The 21,202-nt window shown below is 40.7% G+C and overlaps 1 protein-coding gene across 2 annotated transcripts; it reads right to left on the bottom strand.

Moving 5' to 3' along the window:
- Positions 1–1,819: 1,819 nt before the first annotated feature.
- On the bottom strand, positions 1,820–18,024 carry CATIP (ciliogenesis associated TTC17 interacting protein). Of its 2 annotated transcripts, none has more exons than XM_089520376.1 (10): positions 17,965–18,024; positions 13,766–13,936; positions 12,924–13,124; positions 11,853–11,908; positions 9,368–9,454; positions 7,885–8,055; positions 6,459–6,583; positions 4,325–4,401; positions 3,833–3,921; positions 1,820–2,505 (listed from the first exon to the last, which is right to left on the bottom strand). In XM_089520376.1, the coding sequence occupies exons 2-10, from the start codon at positions 13,860–13,862 to the stop codon at positions 2,293–2,295; spliced, it is 1,116 nt and encodes a 371-aa protein (XP_089376502.1). In that variant the 5' UTR covers positions 13,863–13,936; positions 17,965–18,024; the 3' UTR covers positions 1,820–2,292. The 2 variants fall into 2 exon arrangements, with proteins under 2 accessions (XP_089376502.1, XP_089376503.1); XM_089520377.1 differs by lacking the exon at positions 17,965–18,024 and adding an exon at positions 17,499–17,615.
- Positions 18,025–21,202: the final 3,178 nt, after the last annotated feature.

Here is a 21,202-nt window from a genome sequence, read left to right as displayed (position 1 = left end):
ACAAAACTACAAATCCCAGAATTCCATAGCATTGAGCCATGGCAGTTAAAGTGGTGTCAAACAACATTATTTCTACAGTGCAGATTAGACTTTAGTGTCAGCAGTCCCATTGCTATTGTTTATTCCCAGGATCTAATATTCAGAAGCATAGTGTATGAGGACACTTAGGTTCCTTTTGGCTATCATGGCTCACAATAATCTTTGATCTGGTTTGTATGTCACAGTAAGAGTGAGTTCTGCAGGAGCAGAAAGTTGGGGAATTAAACCTTTTTCTTTTTCACTTCCAGCACTCATTGAGGTTAAGAGACCAAGAAGGTCAGTCTTGGTGAAACCTGAAACTATTATGACACATGCTAGAACCTAATTCCGGCAGCTCCTTCACAGACCATGGATGAATGGTGGTCCTATGGTTTGAAGATGGAGCACTACTCACCCAACTCTAATACCTCTCTCAAACAAGCAGAGAGTTGCCAGTTCTGTTTAGATCTTGCAAGGGAGAAAGTTGAATAGCAAACCAAACATAGATGTCCCTGAATTTGATCCCACCAGTCCCAATGGGTATAAGCCACCTCTGTCCTGGAGATGCCATGGCTTCAGAATTAGAGTCACCATCCTATCCTGTTTTTTTTTTTTTTAATTCTTTTTGTTTTGCAATACTTTGCCTGCTGAAAAGGTATGGAGTTCTCAAAAGCTTGCACACATTTCTGTGGCCTTTTGGTTGGCCCAATATAGATGATGCTGGTTGGAAGACTTTGGGAATTGTAATTTTAAAAAGTAACATTTCAAAGATCTTTTAAGATTCAATGATAAATTATAATTGAACAAAGTGAACAAAGCTGAACAAAGTGGCCCAAGGCTGTTTTTGATGTCTCAGTACCCATTTTCTGGCAAAGCAGGATTAAATGGCTGTTAAGCCTTCAGGAGTTCATAAGAAGCATTAACCTTTTAAAGAGGTCATAGCCCTCTCTTCACTATTTAACATCAAAATAACAATTTGTCAGCACCAGAAATTGAACTTTTATCTACTTTTAGGTTTCTTTCCAGTTTGGTCCTTTACACACACACACACACACACACACACACACACACACACACGAAATCCAGCAGTACAAATAATGTCCCTCCACCCACCAAAGTTGTTTATCCCTGCTTTACATGTATGAGCCTTGGGTATCTACATTCCTCCCTCCTCACCTTGTCACCTACATGGGAGAGGGGATTACACAAGGTACTGTACTTCCAACTGGAGCTTGCAACAAACTGCAAAGCTTGTTTTGATCTAGTGACTGTTGTATCCACAGCCACTAGCAGTTCCATACAACAAGCATATCAGTTTAGATGCACCAGTTATATTTTGTTTTCACTCTGTTTGGTCACATTTTTTGTTTACTTCCCACAAAGGATTCCTTTATTATTGTAAATAATAGAGGAGGCTGCATCTTAATTGTTAAAATCAATATGATAAATTAATCTGAAATTTTGTTTTCAAATTTGATTTTTCAGTCCCCCCACCCCAAGGACATTTGTGATCTAAAATGTTACATTCCTGTGGACTTCTACCATAGGTCAGCTGTGTTTCTGCATGGATATCTTAGCAGTTTGAACTTAGAACAATACACCTAACATCATTTTGAGAAGAGCTAGTTCTTCCAGATTGGCTTTAAGAGACATTCTCATGATACAGATGCTTGCGTTTTGCTGACTGCTGTCTTATGATTCTGTACTTTCTCTGTGTGCATTAGTTCTATTTTCTTTGGTGGCTGTAGCAATTTTTTGGATCCTCTCTAGGGCTGTTCCAAAGGTTTTTTTTTAAAAAAACAACAACCCAGAGATCATCTTTAAACCTTCCCTCACTTTTGGAATTTTCCCCTCAGAATTATAGTGCAAAAGTGCAATTTCACTGATGCACTACAACTTGAAAGGGGGGGGGATTAATAAGAAAGAGGGGAAAAAGAAGACCCCCCCAGTATATTTCAGAATTAGAAAGAAAGCCACTTGAGAGTGGTAATAAAATGTTGCAGCATGTACCAGGAATTGTTAGGAAATAGTCTGGAACAACAGGAAGGTTCTTTAAAAAAATCCCAGGAACTACAACAACAAATACTGCAACACCTGACATGTATGCCACATCTGGAGAAGCCCACTATGGACAAAACTAAATCTTGCAACCCATGGTACAAGAGTAGTCATGTACTCTGCCACTTGGGTAAGCAGCGTCCCAGCAAACAGTTTCCCAAAGCTTCAAGGGCATTCATTCCAATCCCTTTATTTTTATTATTCCACTAGGATAATTTAGACGTGGCTGCGAAAGGGACTGGGTTTGTCAGATGACTGAAATGACCTGCATGGTGGGTTCTGGGCTGAAAAGGGGGCAAAGAATTCAGCAGCAAAGGTGACTACATCATCAGGCTTGCGAAGGAGGAGCAGCTGTAGAAAGTCTGCCAGCAAGGCAGTGAGCTCTGGATGCCGTCGCACATAAGTAGCATGGCTGGCTTGCAGCTCTTCCTAAGAGAATGAAACCAACAGATCATCACAACATTAGTAGAGTGTTCTTCCAATGGGGCAATGCATCAGGACTGAAACCAAAGCACTGATCTACTAGCCCAGGACAGATGCATCAAATGTCATTTATGAGCACTCCTAGAAACACAGCTCTAAGGCTATCTCAATGACCTAGCATGCCTAGCTAGACTACAACATGGTATTGCTCTTAACCTATCTCACCAGCATTTGTGTACCAACCATGTCACCTTTCATTTCTGTGACTACTGCAGCAAACACTAGGCTATGCACTAAACTATAGGTTAATAGTATTGGATCCAGGCCTATCTGCAAGTTGGGCTCTTTAAAATCAATGGGACAAGTTTAGTTTCTGCTAAAGAGTGTGTGTGTGTGGGCGGGGGGAGGGTGGTTTATGTGCTTTTAACTAAATCTGAATTCAACTAATGTAGTCTTTCGGCTATCATCCATGAAGCCAATAATCCTAAACAGTGTTACTAAGTAAGAAGTCTCAGTACATCAGGGACAAGAGTTATCCAGCCCTCCAGATGTTAAACTGTAGCTCCTAGAATTGGGCACTACTGGCCATGCTGGCTAGGGATGCTGTGAGCTGCAGTTCAAAAAGTCTGAAATGCTACATGTTTCCTATGTCTGCAGTACACTTGTATGTACAGGGCGAGTATCCCTTATCCAAAATTCCAAAATCTGAAATACTTCAAAACCCAAAACTTTTTCCACAGGTAGCCGAGATAGTGAAACTTTTGCTTTCTGGTTGTTCTGTGGAAACAAACTTTGTTTCACACACAAAATTATTAAAAATGCTGCATATAAAATTATCTTCAGGCTATGTGTACAAGGTGTATATGAAACATAAATGAATTTTGTGTTTAGACTTGGTTCCCATCTCCAAGATATGTCATTATGTACATACACGCAAATACAGATATTCCAAAATCCCCCAAAATCTGAAATCCAAAACACATCTGGCCCCAAGCATTTGGATAAGGGCGATTCAGCCTATATCATCACTTAATAAGTGAGATATTAAAAAGCTACACCCATTTCCTCACACACCCCAGAGAAAACAACCTGCCTGTAAAGTGAAGGGAAAGCAGTACCCTGGGAAGGGCTATATACCCCTTCTATAGCGCTGCTCTCCTGTCCAATTTGAAGCCTCACCTGAAATCTCTGAGGTTGAAAATATAGATGCTGTGATAGATATCCAATCATGCATTGTCCATGGCATGCAAAGTTTGGCCTTTTGTCATCAGTTGGCATATTGTGGGGCATGAATCCACCTATCAACGTGCCCTTGACACCCCATTCCCCTCACCTTTCTGTCTAAGAACATGGAATACAGCTCCATATCTTCTTCCCAGTCTAGGGATATTTTTCCAAATACTGGACGAGGGTCTGGTTCATCTAAAAATTGATGGAAATGGAAAAGGAGTGTTAGGAATATGAGATGAAGAGACAGCAGCAGCACATTAACAAATCCAGAGCTTGGGAATGTTACTTTTGGGGCTGCAACTCCCAGAATCCTCAAGTCACCATGCCCAATGTAATCTTTAAAAAGTAATATTGCTAGGATCTGAAAAACCACACCTCAAAACTCCCAGTAGTGCCATTTTTATGCAACGAATGGTTGGATGAAAGAGGGAGTACTGTATTCTTCCCGTTTTGTCCACTCCCATCTGCTTTCCACAGTGAAGGCCAACTGAGATCCCCTCAGTCATGACCTTTTCACTTGTCAGTGCTGACTACCCCCAACTATCTGGGGAGGTAGGTATATGCTAGGATCTAGCTAGGAGAGTCCAAACTTTACCTGTTTCAATCAGAATAGGCATCTGCAGGATCACCATGGTGACTGGGGATCCAACCTGGACACGTCGAGACAAATGCCTGGGTGGAGGAGGCAAGAAGGAAAACTAGCCAGCTGGACCCTTCTGCATTTCATTGTGGAACTGAAAGAGACAGGCAGGAGCCCTACAGTAATGTGAGCTGTATGGGACTCTGGCGCCTTCAGGAGGATAAATGGTGAATATATCATTATGGGGTGTGCTGCTGCTATGAATGGCACCACTCTTTGTCATAAGAAAAAAATACAAAAGAGGGAGAGAGGGAGGAAATACCTAGAGCGTGTCCAGAGGAGGGTGATCAAAATGGTGAAGGGTCTGGTAACAATGCCTTATGAAGAGTGACTTAGGGAGCTGGGTATGTTTACCCTGAAGAAGAGAAGGTTAATAGGTGATATGATAGCCCTGTTTAAATATTTGAAGGGGTGTCATATTAAGGATGGAGCAAGCTTTTTTTCTGCTGCTCCAGAGAACAGGACATGGATCAATGAATGCAAGCTACAGAAAAAGAGATCCCACCTAAACCTTAGAAAGAACATCTTGACACTAAGAGCTGTTCCACGGTGGAACACACTCCCTGGAAGTGTGGTGGAGTCTCCTTATTTGTGGGGCAGGGGGGGTCTTTAAATAGAACCTGGATGTCCATCTGTCAGGGGTGCTTTGATTGTGAGTTCCCGTATAGTATGAGGTTGGACAGGATAGCCCTTGTGGTCTCTTCCAACTCTATGATGCTATGATATGTGCAATTTATTTCAATTAATCAAAGGGAAAATGCTAGTATCAAAGATATTTTCCCTTCTCCTATGCTTTAAAAAACATTACCACTGTAGTTGGCATTAGAGGCTTCCTTTTCATTAGTGTATAAACATTCCCCATTTAATTTTGAGTTGCCAAGACCTCAGGCCGAGACAGTACTTATATCTTTCTTTTCCAACCTGGCATTCTCCAAGTGTGCTGCGTTACAGTTCCTATAGTTCTAGGCCAATTGCCATACTCATTGGGGATTACAGCAATGGTAGTCCACATTATGTTGAGGCCGTCAAGTTCCAGAAGTCTGGCCTATATTTTTAAATGCCCTGAGGCACTGAAAAAGATGCACCCATGGTGGCTCATGCCCCATTTCTACAGAACCATTGACTTGCCTTGCAAAGATTAGACTTGTGACCACAAGTTGTGAGGGAGGATGGCAGGCATAGAGGACAAGGGAGGAACTATCAGGAGCATGAATGAACCATTGTATCCTTGTATGTATATGTATCCTTTCTTAGTGCTTCAGAGCAAATGCAACAGAGCTGTGCTACATATGACTTGGAGCCCATGTCCCCCTTTCTCAGGAAAACATAAAACATTAGAGAATCATGTTTCTGGAAATCTCTAGAAAATGGAGTTTAATAGGCCCCTCCCTGTGGGGAAAATGTGTTTCTGCCCAACCCAAGATTTAAGTGGACTTTCTGGTTTCATTTAGATGGGATTATCTAGTCCATAGTGGGTACCAGACCCTCTGAAGTAGGCAATCCCAATTTGAAGTAGCCAGTCTCACTCTGTTGGAGGATCCTGCAAATAACTGTGGGATGGAACTGCTGTTCATTCAGAGGAGATTCACAGTAACAGAAGTTAGGCTGAAGGTTGAAAACACCAGAAACCCAGAGAGATGGATACCTATGCTTTCCCAGGTGTTGTTAAATTGCATCTGAAAATCCACATGCTGAGCATTTTTGTGAAAGTATCTAGAAATGCTGCTTATGACAAAATACAGTTCCTCCATTCTCTCCTCTTCTCCCTATTCTACATGTCATTGGGAATGCACTGTAAGATTGCTGTATGTATGGAATCATTAGACTGGGTGAGGAGGAAGAGTTTCCATACAAACAGCTTGCATGCCTGGAGCTGGTGCAACCAGGTTACTTTTTATTAACTTAAGTAAAAATATTTTAAAAGAAATCTTTGGAGGGTTCAAAGAAAACCTGCAAGCAACATTAAGCACCAAGCACATCGCCACCAAGTAAACTACACGAGAGACTATGAGTGGTAAAGGGAGATAATCACACTGCAGTGTATGGTAGGAAGGCCTGGGCCCAAGAGATTACACTGGATATTCCTTACCCATCAGACAGCAAGTAGAACTGCCAGTTCAGGGGGATATCATTCACAGAGTTCACAGCTCTCTCGATCACAAACACATCCACCTCCTCTTTGCCCACTTGCTGCTTCTGGAAACCCAGGGAATTCTGAGAAGTGATTGAAAAATGAAAAGAGGCAAAAGATTTATACGATCTGAAGAGGAACCAGAATTTCTTCTCCAGAGGAAATCAGCCCTGCTTCTGTCTTTACCCACCCCACAGCTCTGCATCTCAGCTCCCTGCCTTATTATCTTATGGCTTTCCTGTTCATATTTATTTTCCTACCTATTTTAGTCCAAAATATATTTTATTTAAGTAAGACTTATAGAAGGGGTAGAGCCAGATGTGATAAGTGAGATGACAGGAACAAGAAAGCCACAGGAACACATCAAGCCATTTTAGACTGAGTCAGAGCAATGGTCTAGCTAAGTATGGAAATATCTACACTGACTGGGAGCAGCCCAACAAAGTTTTAGGAAGAAGTCTTTCCTAACTTTCTTTGATAGTACTAAGGACTGCACCTGGGATCTTCTGCATTCAGAAGATATGAACAATTGTGCTGGATCATATTAAAAGTCTATGTATCAGGAGCTGAATACTTCAGCTTGCCAGCCATAGCTTAGAGCAGCGGTTTTCAACCTGTGGGTTGTGACCCCTTTGGGAGTCGAATAACCATTTCACAGGAATCGCTTAAGACCATAAGAAAACACGTATTTCCAATGGTCTTAGGAACTGAGACACAAATAATTTTATGGTGGGGATCACCACAACATGAGGAACTGTATTAAAGGGTCATGGCATTAAGAAGGTTGAGAACAATTGGTTTAGAGGGTTGGATTTGCTTGTCATAGCTTTGCTTGCTCATAATGTATTATAGAGTATTGCTGCTAAATGATGGGGCATATAGTAGTGTGCTAATTGTTATGACATTTACTCACATTCCTTGGTGGTTAATGAACAGGTAGGAAGAGAGTTGAGGTTGTGCCTGAAGATCCAAAGTCAGTCTCATGAAAACAGATGGTTTGAGAGCAGAAGGGGAGGTGCCCATTGGAAAGGGGGGAAAGGAGAGTATTTTGTTTTCATGATAAATTAAATGCAGCCTTTTAAAATTTTGAATGTGTGTGTGCTTTAATTATGCCTTGCTAATGCTGGTTCTTTAGTCCTGACAACATACATGTGTGGTAAACATACATAGTTCCTGAATAAACTGTTAATGTTTTTTACTGCTGAAAGCTTGGATTTCTGAACTGAAGTGTTCCTGTACATACATGACACCATGTACATGACACCCCTGACCTACAGCCCTTTTTTAGGATGCATTGTTCTATTCAATGGGCATATCCAATGGGGGCAAAGTTCTCCTATTGACCTACCAAGATATGGGCCTTGTATGTCTCAGACAGACTTACATAGGTGGAGGTACAGATGTGCTGCTCAGTGTCAAATGAGAGGAAGATGGCATTCTCTGGCACAACCTGCCTCCGGGCCATCACCCGCAGCACCAGGAGGTTGGCAGACTCTGAGACGAGGCCTTGGAGTTGTGAGCACTTATAAGAGAAGGTGTCAACCTGGATCTCTTCCTATGAAAGAAAGGAAAAGGAAACCATTCCTCGTTGAATCCCAGGAGAAATAAAGCTACTTACCAGGTTATAGGGGAAGAAAAAAGGCTTTGGGGCTTGTAGGTAGCATTCCTGAAAGTCAGTATGATGCAGCAGTTTGAGCATTGGGCTATGACTCTGGAGTCCAGAGTTTTAATCCCTGCTCAGCCATGGAAACCCATTGGACAACTATGGGCATATCACACACTCTCAGCCTCATAGGAGGCAACCCCCCCTCCCCACAAAAAAAAAAATCTTGCCAAGAAAATCCTATGATAGGGTCACTTTAAGTTCACCATAAGTTGAAAATGACTTGAAGCACACAGCAATAGGTGGCATTCCTGTGAGTATCAGATTAAAGTGCAGACTTGAATTCACTTCCTCAATATTCTGACATTGTTGTAAGCTCAGAAATGATATCAAAACACACTTTTAAAATAAATATTTAAATACAATCTTTTCCATAGATCAAAAAGGAGGAAATTGGTGTGGAAGCTCAGTAGAAAAGAAATATTTTCCATAGAGTAAAAAGAAGTGGATTGGAAGCTCAGCAGAGCAGGCATACTGTTGAAAGCATGTAGATGCAACAAGCACTGAAAAGAGACTTGGTTTGTCCCTGTTGAAAGGAGTAGGATACTTCAAGAGACTCCAGGGCTTAAATTTCTCACTTCAAGACCATTTGTCTCCACATAGGGTCTTGAGGTCAGAGATTTAAGCTCCAGAGTCTCTTGAAGTACCCTACTCCTTCCAACAGAGATATTACCAGTGTTGCCAATTTCCGGTGAATTCCCCAGAATGTGGGGAATTTAATTAATTTTTTCTGGGGATTTTGACTAAATATTCCAGTAAATATTGGGGAACTCCGAGAATTTGGGATTTTGGTAAAACATTCCAGGGAATATCTTCGAGGCTTGTTGGCAACACTGGATATTACACCCCAAAATAAATAGTATCAATTACCACCACCATCACCACCACCATCTGGAAATAACTGGAAGTGCAGGGAGGAGCTGTAACCTCTTTTTCAGGGCAAATGTGAGACTAGTAGAGGCTTCTAAGAATTGAAACATTTTTGGGAGCTGTGGCAAAAATTGGCAGGAAGCATCCTGAAGGCACAAAATGCCATTGGTGGTATATGTGATCCAATATCTGCTCTTTGCCCACTTCTTCCTAACAGAAGCTACAAAACATGGTTACTTTTGGTTAAGCACTATGAATCACCAGTGGGATTCCTTGCAACCTGGAGGAAGGATTGGGACTGCATTGGCTTTCCAAACCCTTTCACTTTACTCACATCTCTTTCCACTATGGCTTTCCTCACAAAAAGTTGATCTTGGCGCTTCATCAGATGGGTCCTAGTTTCCACAGGATGCTCCCTAAACTATGGGAAAGGGGAAACAAAGCATAATGACACATCCTCTTTTGTGCTATAATAGCAATAGCATTTATATTTCTAGACTGCTTCATAGTGAACTAAGCACTCTTTAAGCAGTTTACAAGCTGTGTACTAATTTTACTTACCTACAAAAGGATAGAAGGCTATGTCAACCTGGAGCCCTGGGACTGAACTCACAATGTTGTGGCTGCAGTACTGGCATTTAACTACTATGCCACCAGGGCTCTTTGTTATAATGCTTTGATACCAATTTAACTGACATGGCTTCACCCTACAGAATCTTGTGACTTGTCGTTTCATGAAGTGTTTCATGTAAATGTCCCTTGTGTATGCAGATGTGTTTTTTGGGGTGTTGCTCGGGTTGGTATCTGCAGTGTCCAAAAGTCACCTCACCAACTTACAGTAAAGCCCTGACGTCACTTTGCATGGCCAGTCCATGCTTCAAGGTGAGCAGAAAGGATCAGAGAAGAGTCTGGCAAGCACTCAGACCCTCAGAGGACTGGATATCAGAGCTGGTGTGATCATTGTGTGTTTCGCTATTGGGAGTTAGCCAGACCTTCTCAGATCCTGCTTGCTCAGCTTGAAGCAGAGAGTGGCCATGTGAGGTGGCTTTACAGTACGTCAGGGGGTCATATATGGTTCAATTTAGTATAGGTCTGAATGCAGATATTTACGCTACACCAAGAGGATTCATGGCCTATGGGTGGAACTGCATCATTGTCTACTGAGAAGGAAGCCTCACTGAGTTCAATTGAATTTACTTCCAGTTAAGCATGTCTTGGAGTGCTATGGAGCATATATCCTCTGTGTGTATGTGCTTGTGCATACATCTAAAGGCAGAAATGTAGCCTTAAATGGCCTCCCATCAGGTTTTAAAGTCACTTAAACAGAAAAATAGATTAACAACTGGAATCTTCAGTATTCCTACTTTCAATCCTCCTACTTTTTTGTGTGTGATACACACATTCTGTTTAAGGGACATTATGAGTCCCCTGCCAACCAGTTTTACCCTGTGGTGTTGTTCACATTTGGCAATCACCTTTTCACATATACATTTCTCCCAGCATGGTGAGGAGATTTCTATTTTCTCTGCTCTCCTGGGTAGCTGACAGTTCTGGAGAAAATTTATCCATTTCTCTTGCTGTGATCTTTCACTGTGTGTACACATTACATACTGCACTACTGAGTGTACGCTTAATTTCTCCTTGATGAAATAGACTGCTCCACACTGTTAGCCAGAGTGAATTTTTCTGAATTTTGGTGTGTGTCGTATTCCACATGACCCCAGATGCAGTCTATCATAATCCCCAGAGCAGTGGGACAGGTACACACTACACCCAGGTGAGATCAGCCTAATGGGATTTTTTGGGAACGATAACCCTAGGATTAGCCCAGCAGGTAGTGTGGGAGTTGCTGATGGGACCATTATCATCTCCAGTAATCAGAAGAATGGGCGATGATTGTCTAGATGTCTCACCTGATAAGCTGGCTAATGACTTAACTCCCTTTCCATTTCCCTTGACTATTGCCAGACCAGATTACCTCACCCCATATAGTCTAACACCTTTGCCCTATGGCTAGTTTTAGCACCTTAAAAACCCCTAGAAATCTCCCCTCAGTGTGCTAGTTTAGAGTTCATGAGGATACTGCGCCACTGTGATCCATAGCCTAGCTCTGGCACTTCCATTCAACCAACGCTCTCAGAACTGCTGTGTCTCACCCTCTTTCACCCAATTGAATTCCGGAAGGAAGTCTCATCTGTAGTAAGTATCACCCGTAGTTCTGCCTTGAACCTATTTCAAGCTAACCCCTGATTTCCTGAGTCTTGAATGAATGAGTGTGTGATAGTGAATTGCTGTGTGATTTTTCCATTTTAATAAAAATATACTTAATTGGAGACTTCAGCCTCTGCATCATTTCTTAGATCCACCAGCCCCTCAGTATACAGGTGGGAGATGATTTCATAGGGTCCTTGTAGCCGACCCCCTCTCAATTTGAGCTAAGTAAAATTCTCCTACATAGATTTTGGCTACAACACTCCCAATCCCCAGCAATATGTCACTTACATTGGAAAGAGGAGTGGGAATGGGATGGTGAAAACATGGGGAAATGCTAACATTCAGTGATATTACATTCAAATTAGAGTTTAGAAAAGTTACTTTCTGGACAACTATCACCAGAATCTCCCAGCTACTATTGCAACTTGGCATGCTAGCAGGGGAGGTTTGAGACTTAATGGTTTAAAAAAGATATTTCTTTCAAAGGTCTGATCCAAATCTAAGTGCAAACACTGAACTAGCATCTTGAGAGAAAAAGCTTGTCAGAGCTGCAGATGTTCAGGAAGTGCTGGATAACAAAGGTAGTAGACAAAGAAAATACTGACCCTCACACTTTCCTTTGTATGCTGCTCGACAGTCTCCAGTCTCTTTGTTACATATCCTGATGCAGAAGGGGATTGGGGAGAACAAAACAGACACGTAAGGCTAATGCCATCTGCTCACTCCTTCTAATGCAGGGTGCCAATTCTGCTTCCACAGTCAAGTTGCTGTCTGTTCCTCATCTCCCTTGAAAACACTGCATTTTTCATCAAGTGACCCTGCATCTATCTACATTTTTAAAAATTGTCTGTAGCTATGTCTTCAAGTTACTAAGAGACTACAGGATTGATTATTGAACCTAGTGTGTTTAGGGTGATGACATGCCTGCTGTTTCTGCTGAAATTGGTATCATTCATGCACTCTTTTAAAAAAAAAAATAGAGAATCTAACATTTTTTTCTTCCAAATAGTTACATCCTAGTGTTTTCTGTGTCATCTTCCTAGGTTTCCCTCCCACCCCAGGAGCTGATGTATTACAAACCCTCCTCTTTTAATAAAATAATAATGCAATTACAGCACTAACTTAAATAGCAGGGACTGGAAAAGCATCTAAAGATTTTTGGTGAAGTCTGTCTCCAAAATATCAAAAGGATCAAATGTTCCTATCTGCAATTTAGATCCTGTATAGCAGGGGCAGATAAAGTTTGGCCCTCCAGAGGTTGCTGGACTGTAAATTCCAACATTCTTCACCAGGCTGATGGGAGTTAGATTCCAACAAGATCTTTGCCCATCCCTGCAGTACAAGAAGTGAAACAAAGAAACAGTGCAATGGATCAAAAGCAATAATGTAGTCCCCCTTATTTGCAGTGGATACACTCCAAGACCCCCAATGGATGCCTGAAACCACAGATAGTACTAATCCTATGCCAGCAATATTTTTGGACCATGTCTGACCTCAGGTAACTAAAACTATGGAAAGTAAAGCCACATATAAGTGTGGACTGTTGTACTGTACATGCTTTAGCCTGCTTCAGTGTCAGTGCTTAATACTACAGCTCCAACATCCCCAGTTTTCTGAAGTCTGAAGATGGTATTTGAGTACAAGAGTTTGTTTCCATGTTATGCCAATTAAATTACCTGTAATGGTGGTTGTGCAAGGTACACCATCAATTGTCACCTTGCTGGTTGCATGGACTAGGTAACAGTCTTCTTCCTCCCATTCATCGAGTGAATAGCAGGCCATTTTCACTGAGACTGAAAACTTTCCAATTGTCTGTCCGTTCTCTGAGATGGCAACCAGTGATTCTTCAAAAAGGCAGGGCTTGATCTCATTTGTCCCTGTGATATGAGACAACAAAACTTCATCATTCAAGGGAGACAGGGAGAGTTTTACCTGCTCCCATGCAGAACAGGGGAGAAAATCCCTCAAACATGGTTACTACTTATATTTGGTGAAGGCCAAAAAAAAAGATAAGGCACATTTTAGAGAGCTTAAAGTTTTGAAGGACCTAAGAAGCACATTCCAGATCTATTGGGAGGTGTTATTAAATAGTTTGTAACCCAGGGGTCAGGGGCCACATTCGCTAAGGATTTTTTAAAAATCACAATAGGTACTGAGATACTGAGAAGGGGCAGATTTTAATGAGGAATGTTGCATGCACTGAGAAGCTATTGAACCCTTCCATCATGGAACAATCTCCTCCCAAGACTTTGGAAGTCTTCCTTCTAGCATACACAGCCCCAAAAAAGAAATGTGCCCTTCTCAGTACTTATTGTGAATTTTTCAAAAATGCACAAAAGCAACCTAAATGACAAGGCTGTCCATGATGCATTCAGTATCATGTCTAGTTTGAATCCAAGACTCCACAATTGTAAACTCCAACAAAGTGTTCTTGGCTGCCAACTGCCACACCAATGGGACCCCTGAGATAAACAGCATACAAGAGCCTTCCCACATCTTCTAATATAGGGACACCCACCAATGAGGGAGAGGAAATTCACTGCCTTCTTGTTGGCAGCTGGAATTTTCTCTATTGGTGCCTCTTCGGTCCCTTCTTCTGAGGTCTTTTTTTGCATTGTGGGGAGATGACAACTCTAGGCTTCTGTGTATGTGGAAGGTTACACTTTCCAAAGGTCCGTTGTTCGGTGTTCTGAAAGAAGCATATACAAAATGGAAGACAGGCTAATTGATACTTTGTTTTGAATAAGAAGGTGTTTAACAGCAACAAATAGCTTGCAACTGTGACCACACGCTGAGAGTAAACAAAGAAAGTGGAAGAAATCCAGATTTTGATGTTACTTCATAATTGCTGACCTAATCCAATTTTTTAAAAAAATTACTACTATTTTCCAGATATCTAGAACTGGTGGGAAAGAATCTGAGTCTGCAATCCCATCCCTTATCCACAGTCTGGAAAAGTTATTTTGTTGGACTACAACTCCCAGAACCTTCACAAAAGTATTATCACTGGCTATGCTGGTGAGGTGAGGAACTGGGAGTTGTACTCAAATGAAATATAACATTTTCAAGCTTTGCATTTACTTTCAGGCAAGTAAAAACGAGACCAGTGTGGTACAGTGATTTACGTGTTGGGCTAGGTCCTGGAAACCAGAGTTCAATTTCCTGCTCAGCCACAGAAACCCACTGTGTGACCTTGGGCAAATCACACGCTCAGCCTCAGAGTAAGACAAAGGCAAACACTTTCTGAACACATCTTGCCAATAAAACCCTCTGATAAGTTTGTCTTAGGGTTGCCATAAGTCAGAAACGACTTGAAGGTAGAAAACTACAACAGCACATAAATAAGCATACAGATCTAAATACATTTTGAAACCATATAATTTTAGCCCCCTTTTTCCAGAAAAAGAAAGATCTTTTGGGAAAAACAAAAAGAATGCAACATTACCCTTTACAGATTCAAAGTTACTTTGTTTCTTTAGGGACATAAATTGCACAGAAATTGATTTAGTGTGGAAATTATCACATTTGAAATATTAAAAGTACATAATTACAGATTGGATTTACTTCTTAAAATTTTATTTTTTGTTCGAATTAAGTTATAAGGTCCTTGTAAGGAAAATGCAGACTATAAGGAAACTTGTTCGTTTTGCTACTTTATGAAAAGCAGGCATAAAATCCAATAAAAACAGAAGAAAATAATGATATTAATAAAACAAGAGAAATTATTTCTTCTCTTCTAATTTTCAATTGCATCAATCAGACATAAAGCATTGCAATGATACTGTACATAGTGTTATCTAAAAGGCTACTTGCTACATAGCTTTTAAATATATTATGTGTGAGAGAGTGTTAACATAAGAAACCCTTGTCTTAAACATTTTAATAATCATTCTAAAATAAAAGATCCATAATCCATTTTTAAAAAATATAATAATTAAAAAGTCTTCAAACATCACACATTTTTTCCAGATTGTTCCAGTTCTTTTCTAGGTATTCACATCTCTAGATAGTTATAGCTGTGTGCAGTGAAATTTCTTTGTAAATGATACAAAATTTAGTGTTCTTCATTCCTATGCTGCCTCTATCCACTATCTATATAGTGTTGCCATATCTGATATCCCTTAACCTATCAGTCTAAGTGGACCATTATATTAATATTTTGGACGGTTAAGTGAATCAAACACATGAATCCCTATATCCAGTTATCAGGCACAACTAGAGCAGACCCATTAAATCAATGGAATTTACCCAGATGTTGACTCACCATTCAACAACTGATTCAATAGGTCTGCTCCAGGCTGGACTACCCAATAGGTCAGTTTACACTTACCTGTAAATGAGGCCCATTCAATACAACAGGATTTGCTTTCAAGTAGAGATGCATAAATGAATACTTACCATTGCCTCTACATTCTAGTATATTTTGCTAATGAAATCTGATATACAACTACCAGAGATTAATTTATTCTGAAGTCAAACTGCTTGCAAACTTTTGAATCATTTTGATTGGTCTGAATAAAGATATTGTCCAGCTGTGGATAGGATTGTTCTGTGTTTCCTCCCAGCTGCATGTACCATAGTTCTGGTAATATAAGAACTGTCTTATATTATCATGTGCTCAGGCCAAGAAAAGAATGGTCTTGCTTCTCTGAATGTATCATCTTCAGCTCCCAGACAAAAAGACATGATCAGTTAAATGACTTCCCAAATATCAGTCAGTTCAATAACATCAAGACAGTAATATCTATATGTTTTTTGTGGGTTTTTCGGGCTATGTGGCCATGTTCTTGAAGAGTTTGTTCCTGACGTTTCGCCAGTATCTGTGATTGGCATCATATTCAAAGAGGTGTCATATTGGGGATGGAGCATGCTTGTTTTCTGATGCTCTAGAGAATAGGACCTGCAACAATGGATGCAAGCTACAGGAAAAGAGATTCCACCTAAACATTAAGAGGAACTTCATGACAGTAAGAGTTGCTCAACAGTGAAACACATTCCTCTGAAGTGTGGTGGAGTCTCCTTCTTTGGAGGTCTTTAAACAGAGGCTGGACGGCCATCAGTTGGGAGTGCTTTGATGGTAAGTTCCTGCATGGCATGAGGTTGGACTGGATGGCCCTTGTGGTCTCTTCCAACTCTATGATTCTATGATCTTCAGAGAATTTCTCTGCCACAGATGCTGGCGAAACATCAGGAACAAACTCTTCAAGAACATGACCACATAGCCCGAAAAACCCACAAAAAACTATGCACACGGGCCATGAATGTACAGCCCTTACACTGACCCATTGATAAGTTGACCCAGATTTTGGGGGTCAATTTTTTGACTAAAATTTCTAGATTTATACATGAGTATAAATAGTACTTGGCTGTAGCCAGATGATACAAAACAAAGTGGAGGATGAGCCCCGGCACCACTAAAACTGGGAAGGAAAGCGGATACATAGAATCCCCTCCTTGTCTCTTTTCACATTGTAATAAGAAATCACTTCATCCTTGAAACTGTAGGAAGCTGCTGCTCCACTAGCTAAGCTGGAGGTTTGCACACAGCCTTTTTCTGTCACCCAGAGCCCAGTTTACCAAAAGTGTAGAATCTGCAACTTTGTCTTCTTCCTGACCCATGAAAACTGGAGACTCAGAACCAGGCCCTGAGACCTGGTAGCCCTATCTGAAGGTTTATAGGCAGGGTCACAATTTGCATCCTTCTCTATCCTATTATGCTGTGATCCCACCTTCGCTACCATTTAACTTCTATTTTAATATTTTAATATTAACTCCTTTTCACTGGATCTGAAGAAATGGATTGGAATCCATAAAAGCTCATATGAGAACAAACTGATTAGTCTTCAATGTGCTGCTATGCTTGCTCCCTATTCCACATCCCCTTTCCATTTATGACACTATCCTCAATAATAAAAGCAGGCAAGAATATTAAATATTACCCAAATAATACACCGCAACACACCCTGCATAAACTGTGTCAAGTCAAGTGAGGATTCTAGGAGAGAAGGCAGGTCAGAAAAAGAATGGCAAAAACTGCACATACTTGAAAATGGATTTCAAAAATGGCCCACTCCTCAGGCTGACCAAATGTCCTCCTTTTCCAGGACATGTCCTACATTTCAACCTTCTGTCCAAGAAGGATTCCAAAGTTTCCTCCATTTTGAGCATCACCAAGAAGCATGAATTTACACTGATATTAATGTCTGTAGCTTTTATTTTGTAAGGTTCTGCATTTTTCTTGAATGTCTTACATTTTGCAGTGCCTTGTCCTCCTTTGTGGCTACATCTGGTCACCTTGCCAGCCCTCTGAGAAAGGGATTCCTGGGTAGGGAAAATTTCATCTTGCCCTGAACAGGGGCTAAACTAGATCTCCTCTCTCCCTTTCTCTGATGATACTCGAATACCATTTCCAATCTGGCCATCATTTTAATTTGGAAGAGCAGACAGAATGGGTGCAAATGTCCTCATATTCCTTGCTGGTCATATTATCGTTAAGCTTTATTTAAATTCTCCCTGCACAAAATCTGAATGAAGCAAAACCATCCCCATCTGCACAACGATGCATGCCTCAAATGTTACCTTCCAACAATTTCACTCCCAGTTATTTACAGTCCTCCCCGCTCCCCACACAGGTGGCATCCCAGGAAGATGGATGACCTTAGAGATGCCACCTCCAGCCCATATAGGTCCACCATAGGCCTTCCACACTAGACTTACTGCGTTTTCTGTTCCTCCACAGAAGGCTGCAATGTGTCCATTCGTTACCTTAGCAACAACCTTCCATCTCTGCATCTTAAAGGGATAGGACTTTGTTCAAAGTGGCAGTGCCAGCTTTGCCTACAATTCCTTACCAGGAAAGAATCAAACGGGATTGGGAATAAAGATCTTGACATCCAATATTTGCCAGACTACAGATGACATACTATGCTGCTTTATCTTTTTAATCTTTCTGCACAATCATGTCTTCTCATTGAATTTTTGGCACAATATCTGCAGTTCTGATCCAGTAAAATATATCAGTACATGCAAAAGGAATCTGGACATCTTAGTAGACTACAAGCTGAACATGGGTCAACAGTGTGATGCAGCAGCTAAAAAAGCAAGAACAACAACAGCAATAATTTCTTACCCGCCTCTTCCCATGGATCAAGGAGGGAGACAACAACAATTAACAAACAACACCAGTTAAAACACATCAGTTAAAACAAACATCAATTTAAAAGGACAAATAAGATGTACACATATTTTAAAACCCCACATCTAAAATTCATCATATAAAATTCAAAATTTACAAATCATCCTAATAAGCCTGCCAGAAGAGACTAGTCTTTAATGCTCTTTTAAATTCACACAGCATATTCAGCTGTTGAATCTCTTCTGGCAAGTCATTCCACAATCTAGGGCCATGTGAAAAATAATATGATCCTAGGCTGCATCAATAAGAATGTAGTGTCTAGATCAAGGGAAGTAATAGTACTAGTCCATTTTGCTTTGCTGAGACCTCACCTGGAATATTGTGTTCAGCTCTGGGCACCACAATTCAAGAGGGATATTGACATGTTGGAGCATATCTAGAAGAGGCCAGCCAAAATGGTGAATGATCTGGAAACCATTCCTATGAAAAGCAGCTTAGGGAGTTGGGTATGTTTAGCCTGGAGAACAGAAGGTTAAAAGGTGATATAATAGCTATGTTTAAATGTTTGAAGGGATGTCTTATTGGGGATGGAACAAGCTTGTTTTCTGCAGCTCCAGAGACTAGGGCATGGAGCTATGGAATTAAACCATAGGAAAAGACATTCCATCTAAACATTAGGAAGACCTTCCTGAGGAAGTAAGAACTGTTTAACCATAGAACATGCTGCCTCGGGGAGTGGTTATGTCTTCTTCTTTGGAGGTTTTTAAGCAGAGGATGGATGGCCATCTGTCAGGAGTGCTTTGCTTATGTATTTCTGCACAGCAAAAGACTGGACTGGATGGCCCTTAAGGTCTTTTCCAACTGTGTGATTCTGATTCTGATGACTACACATGGATAAGGAGGGAAAAAAACAATTGGCTTCAGGAAAATCTTCATAGAATCATAGAATCGTAGAGTTGGAAGAGACCACAAGGGCCATCCAGGCCAACCCCCTGCCATGCAGGAAATCTTGACTGAGTAATTTCCTGAGAGCATTGAATGTAATACTACAACTGGAAGGCCATCTGTCGGGGATGCTTTGATTGTGCATGGCAGGGGGTTGGACTGGATGGCCCTTGCGGTCTCTTCCAACTCTATGATTCTATGAACTCTATAATAGTGCCTCCAGAAAGATGTTTCACACTACTCAAAATATAAGATTTGGCTGTTCTCACCCCCTCTGCCACAAAATATTTTCTTTAATAAGAAAAAGCATAGAAGATGTCTTTATTTATTATTTTATTTACTTTATTTATATGCCACCATTCTCCCAGGCCGGGATCCAAGGTGGCTTCCATAACACATTAAAAATGTTTAGAAAAAATTAAAGCCAAATTTTAAAAACCCTATTAAAACACTATAAAACTGATTTTTAAAAACACACAAAAGTTAAATACAAATAAAACATACATCTGCATTAAAAATCTTCCCTGCTTAAGCATTAAAAAGCTTGATAAATAAGATTTTTTTTTGGAATATTGGAAATATTGGAGGGTTGCATATGAAAGACATTATCGTTTAAACAGCCCATAATATTCTGCAAATGAAGCAGGGCAATAGCATAGCAAGCCTCATCTGGAAGTGTCCTTCAGCATTAGACAGAGAGGGAAAATAGCAAATAGAAGTTGTAAAAAAGCAAGGCACCATTCTTCTTCTTGTCTTCTTCCTAAATAGCAAGATCTGGAGGAGTGGTAGCACAACCCCAAATGCACACTGAATGAACTCAAAGCCACTGGGGGGGGGGGTCTTGGGGGATACAAAAATGAGTTCATAAAATAATGTATGCATGGACTAGGCTGTTGTGTTAGTCGTCATAGGAAAAATGCAATGGACAGTTCAGACACTAAAGAAGCCACATTTTATAAAGCAATCATGTAGGAAATTATGTAATATCTGTGGGAACTATCACATTTTCCCAAACACAAAATATGACGCTTCTGAATAGTTGGGAAATGCAATGCCCTGCATCAGTTTTTACACATTTGAAAAATATACAGAATGGGGGTTAAGCTGGAGAATAACTTATTGACACTGCTTTCCATTTTTTAAAAATCACAAAATGGTTGACAGAACTATTATATTAAAGACAAAAGAAAATACAACACAACCAGGTGATAAAACAATAAAGTAGTAAAACATTTCATTAAAAATACTACTGATTAGGAATCAAGAAAATGCCTGGGTAAACAAACATACTCCAGTTGGCTGCAGAAACATCCTATATTGGCAGTGCTTTTAATCTGAGTACAGACATCTGAGACTCTTTCACTCTTCACAGTTATAGAACTGTGATTCCACTTTAATTGCTATGGCATTATGCTATGAAATCCTGGGACTGGCAGAGCAGGAAGGGGCGTTTAGAGTTCTTAGTCAGAAAGCTCTTCTGGTGTCTCTGACCAAACTACACAGGATCCTATAGGATGGAATCATAGTGGAATCCTAATGCTATAATGGTGTAGTATCAAAGGGCCCCATTTCACAGGGTAGACACTATTTTTGAAAAGGTGACCTACTGAACTCCACTAGGCTGTGTGACACAGCTAGCTGAGTCTCTTACACACACAGTAGATATCGGCGTGGTCTACAGAGAAGCAGGTGGCCTCTCAGATAATCTCTCTTTGGGGCCTTATATTCTAAGAATAAAATCTTGCTTCTGACCTGGTAGCTAATTGGCATCCAGCATAAACTTTTCAGGATTGCATTTCTAGGTGCATGGTAGGAGATTCGACTAAGCAAGTTAGTTGCTGCATTCTACACTACCTGCAGTTTCTGAAGTAAGCC

Source organism: Sceloporus occidentalis, unplaced genomic scaffold (assembly GCF_023333645.1).
Source record: "Sceloporus occidentalis isolate IW3139 unplaced genomic scaffold, rSceOcc1.0.p SCAF_4, whole genome shotgun sequence".
NCBI classification, from domain to species: domain Eukaryota; kingdom Metazoa; phylum Chordata; class Lepidosauria; order Squamata; family Phrynosomatidae; genus Sceloporus; species Sceloporus occidentalis.
The sequence above is the reverse complement of the archived record's forward strand: the minus strand, read 5'-3'. Positions and strand labels throughout refer to the sequence as shown.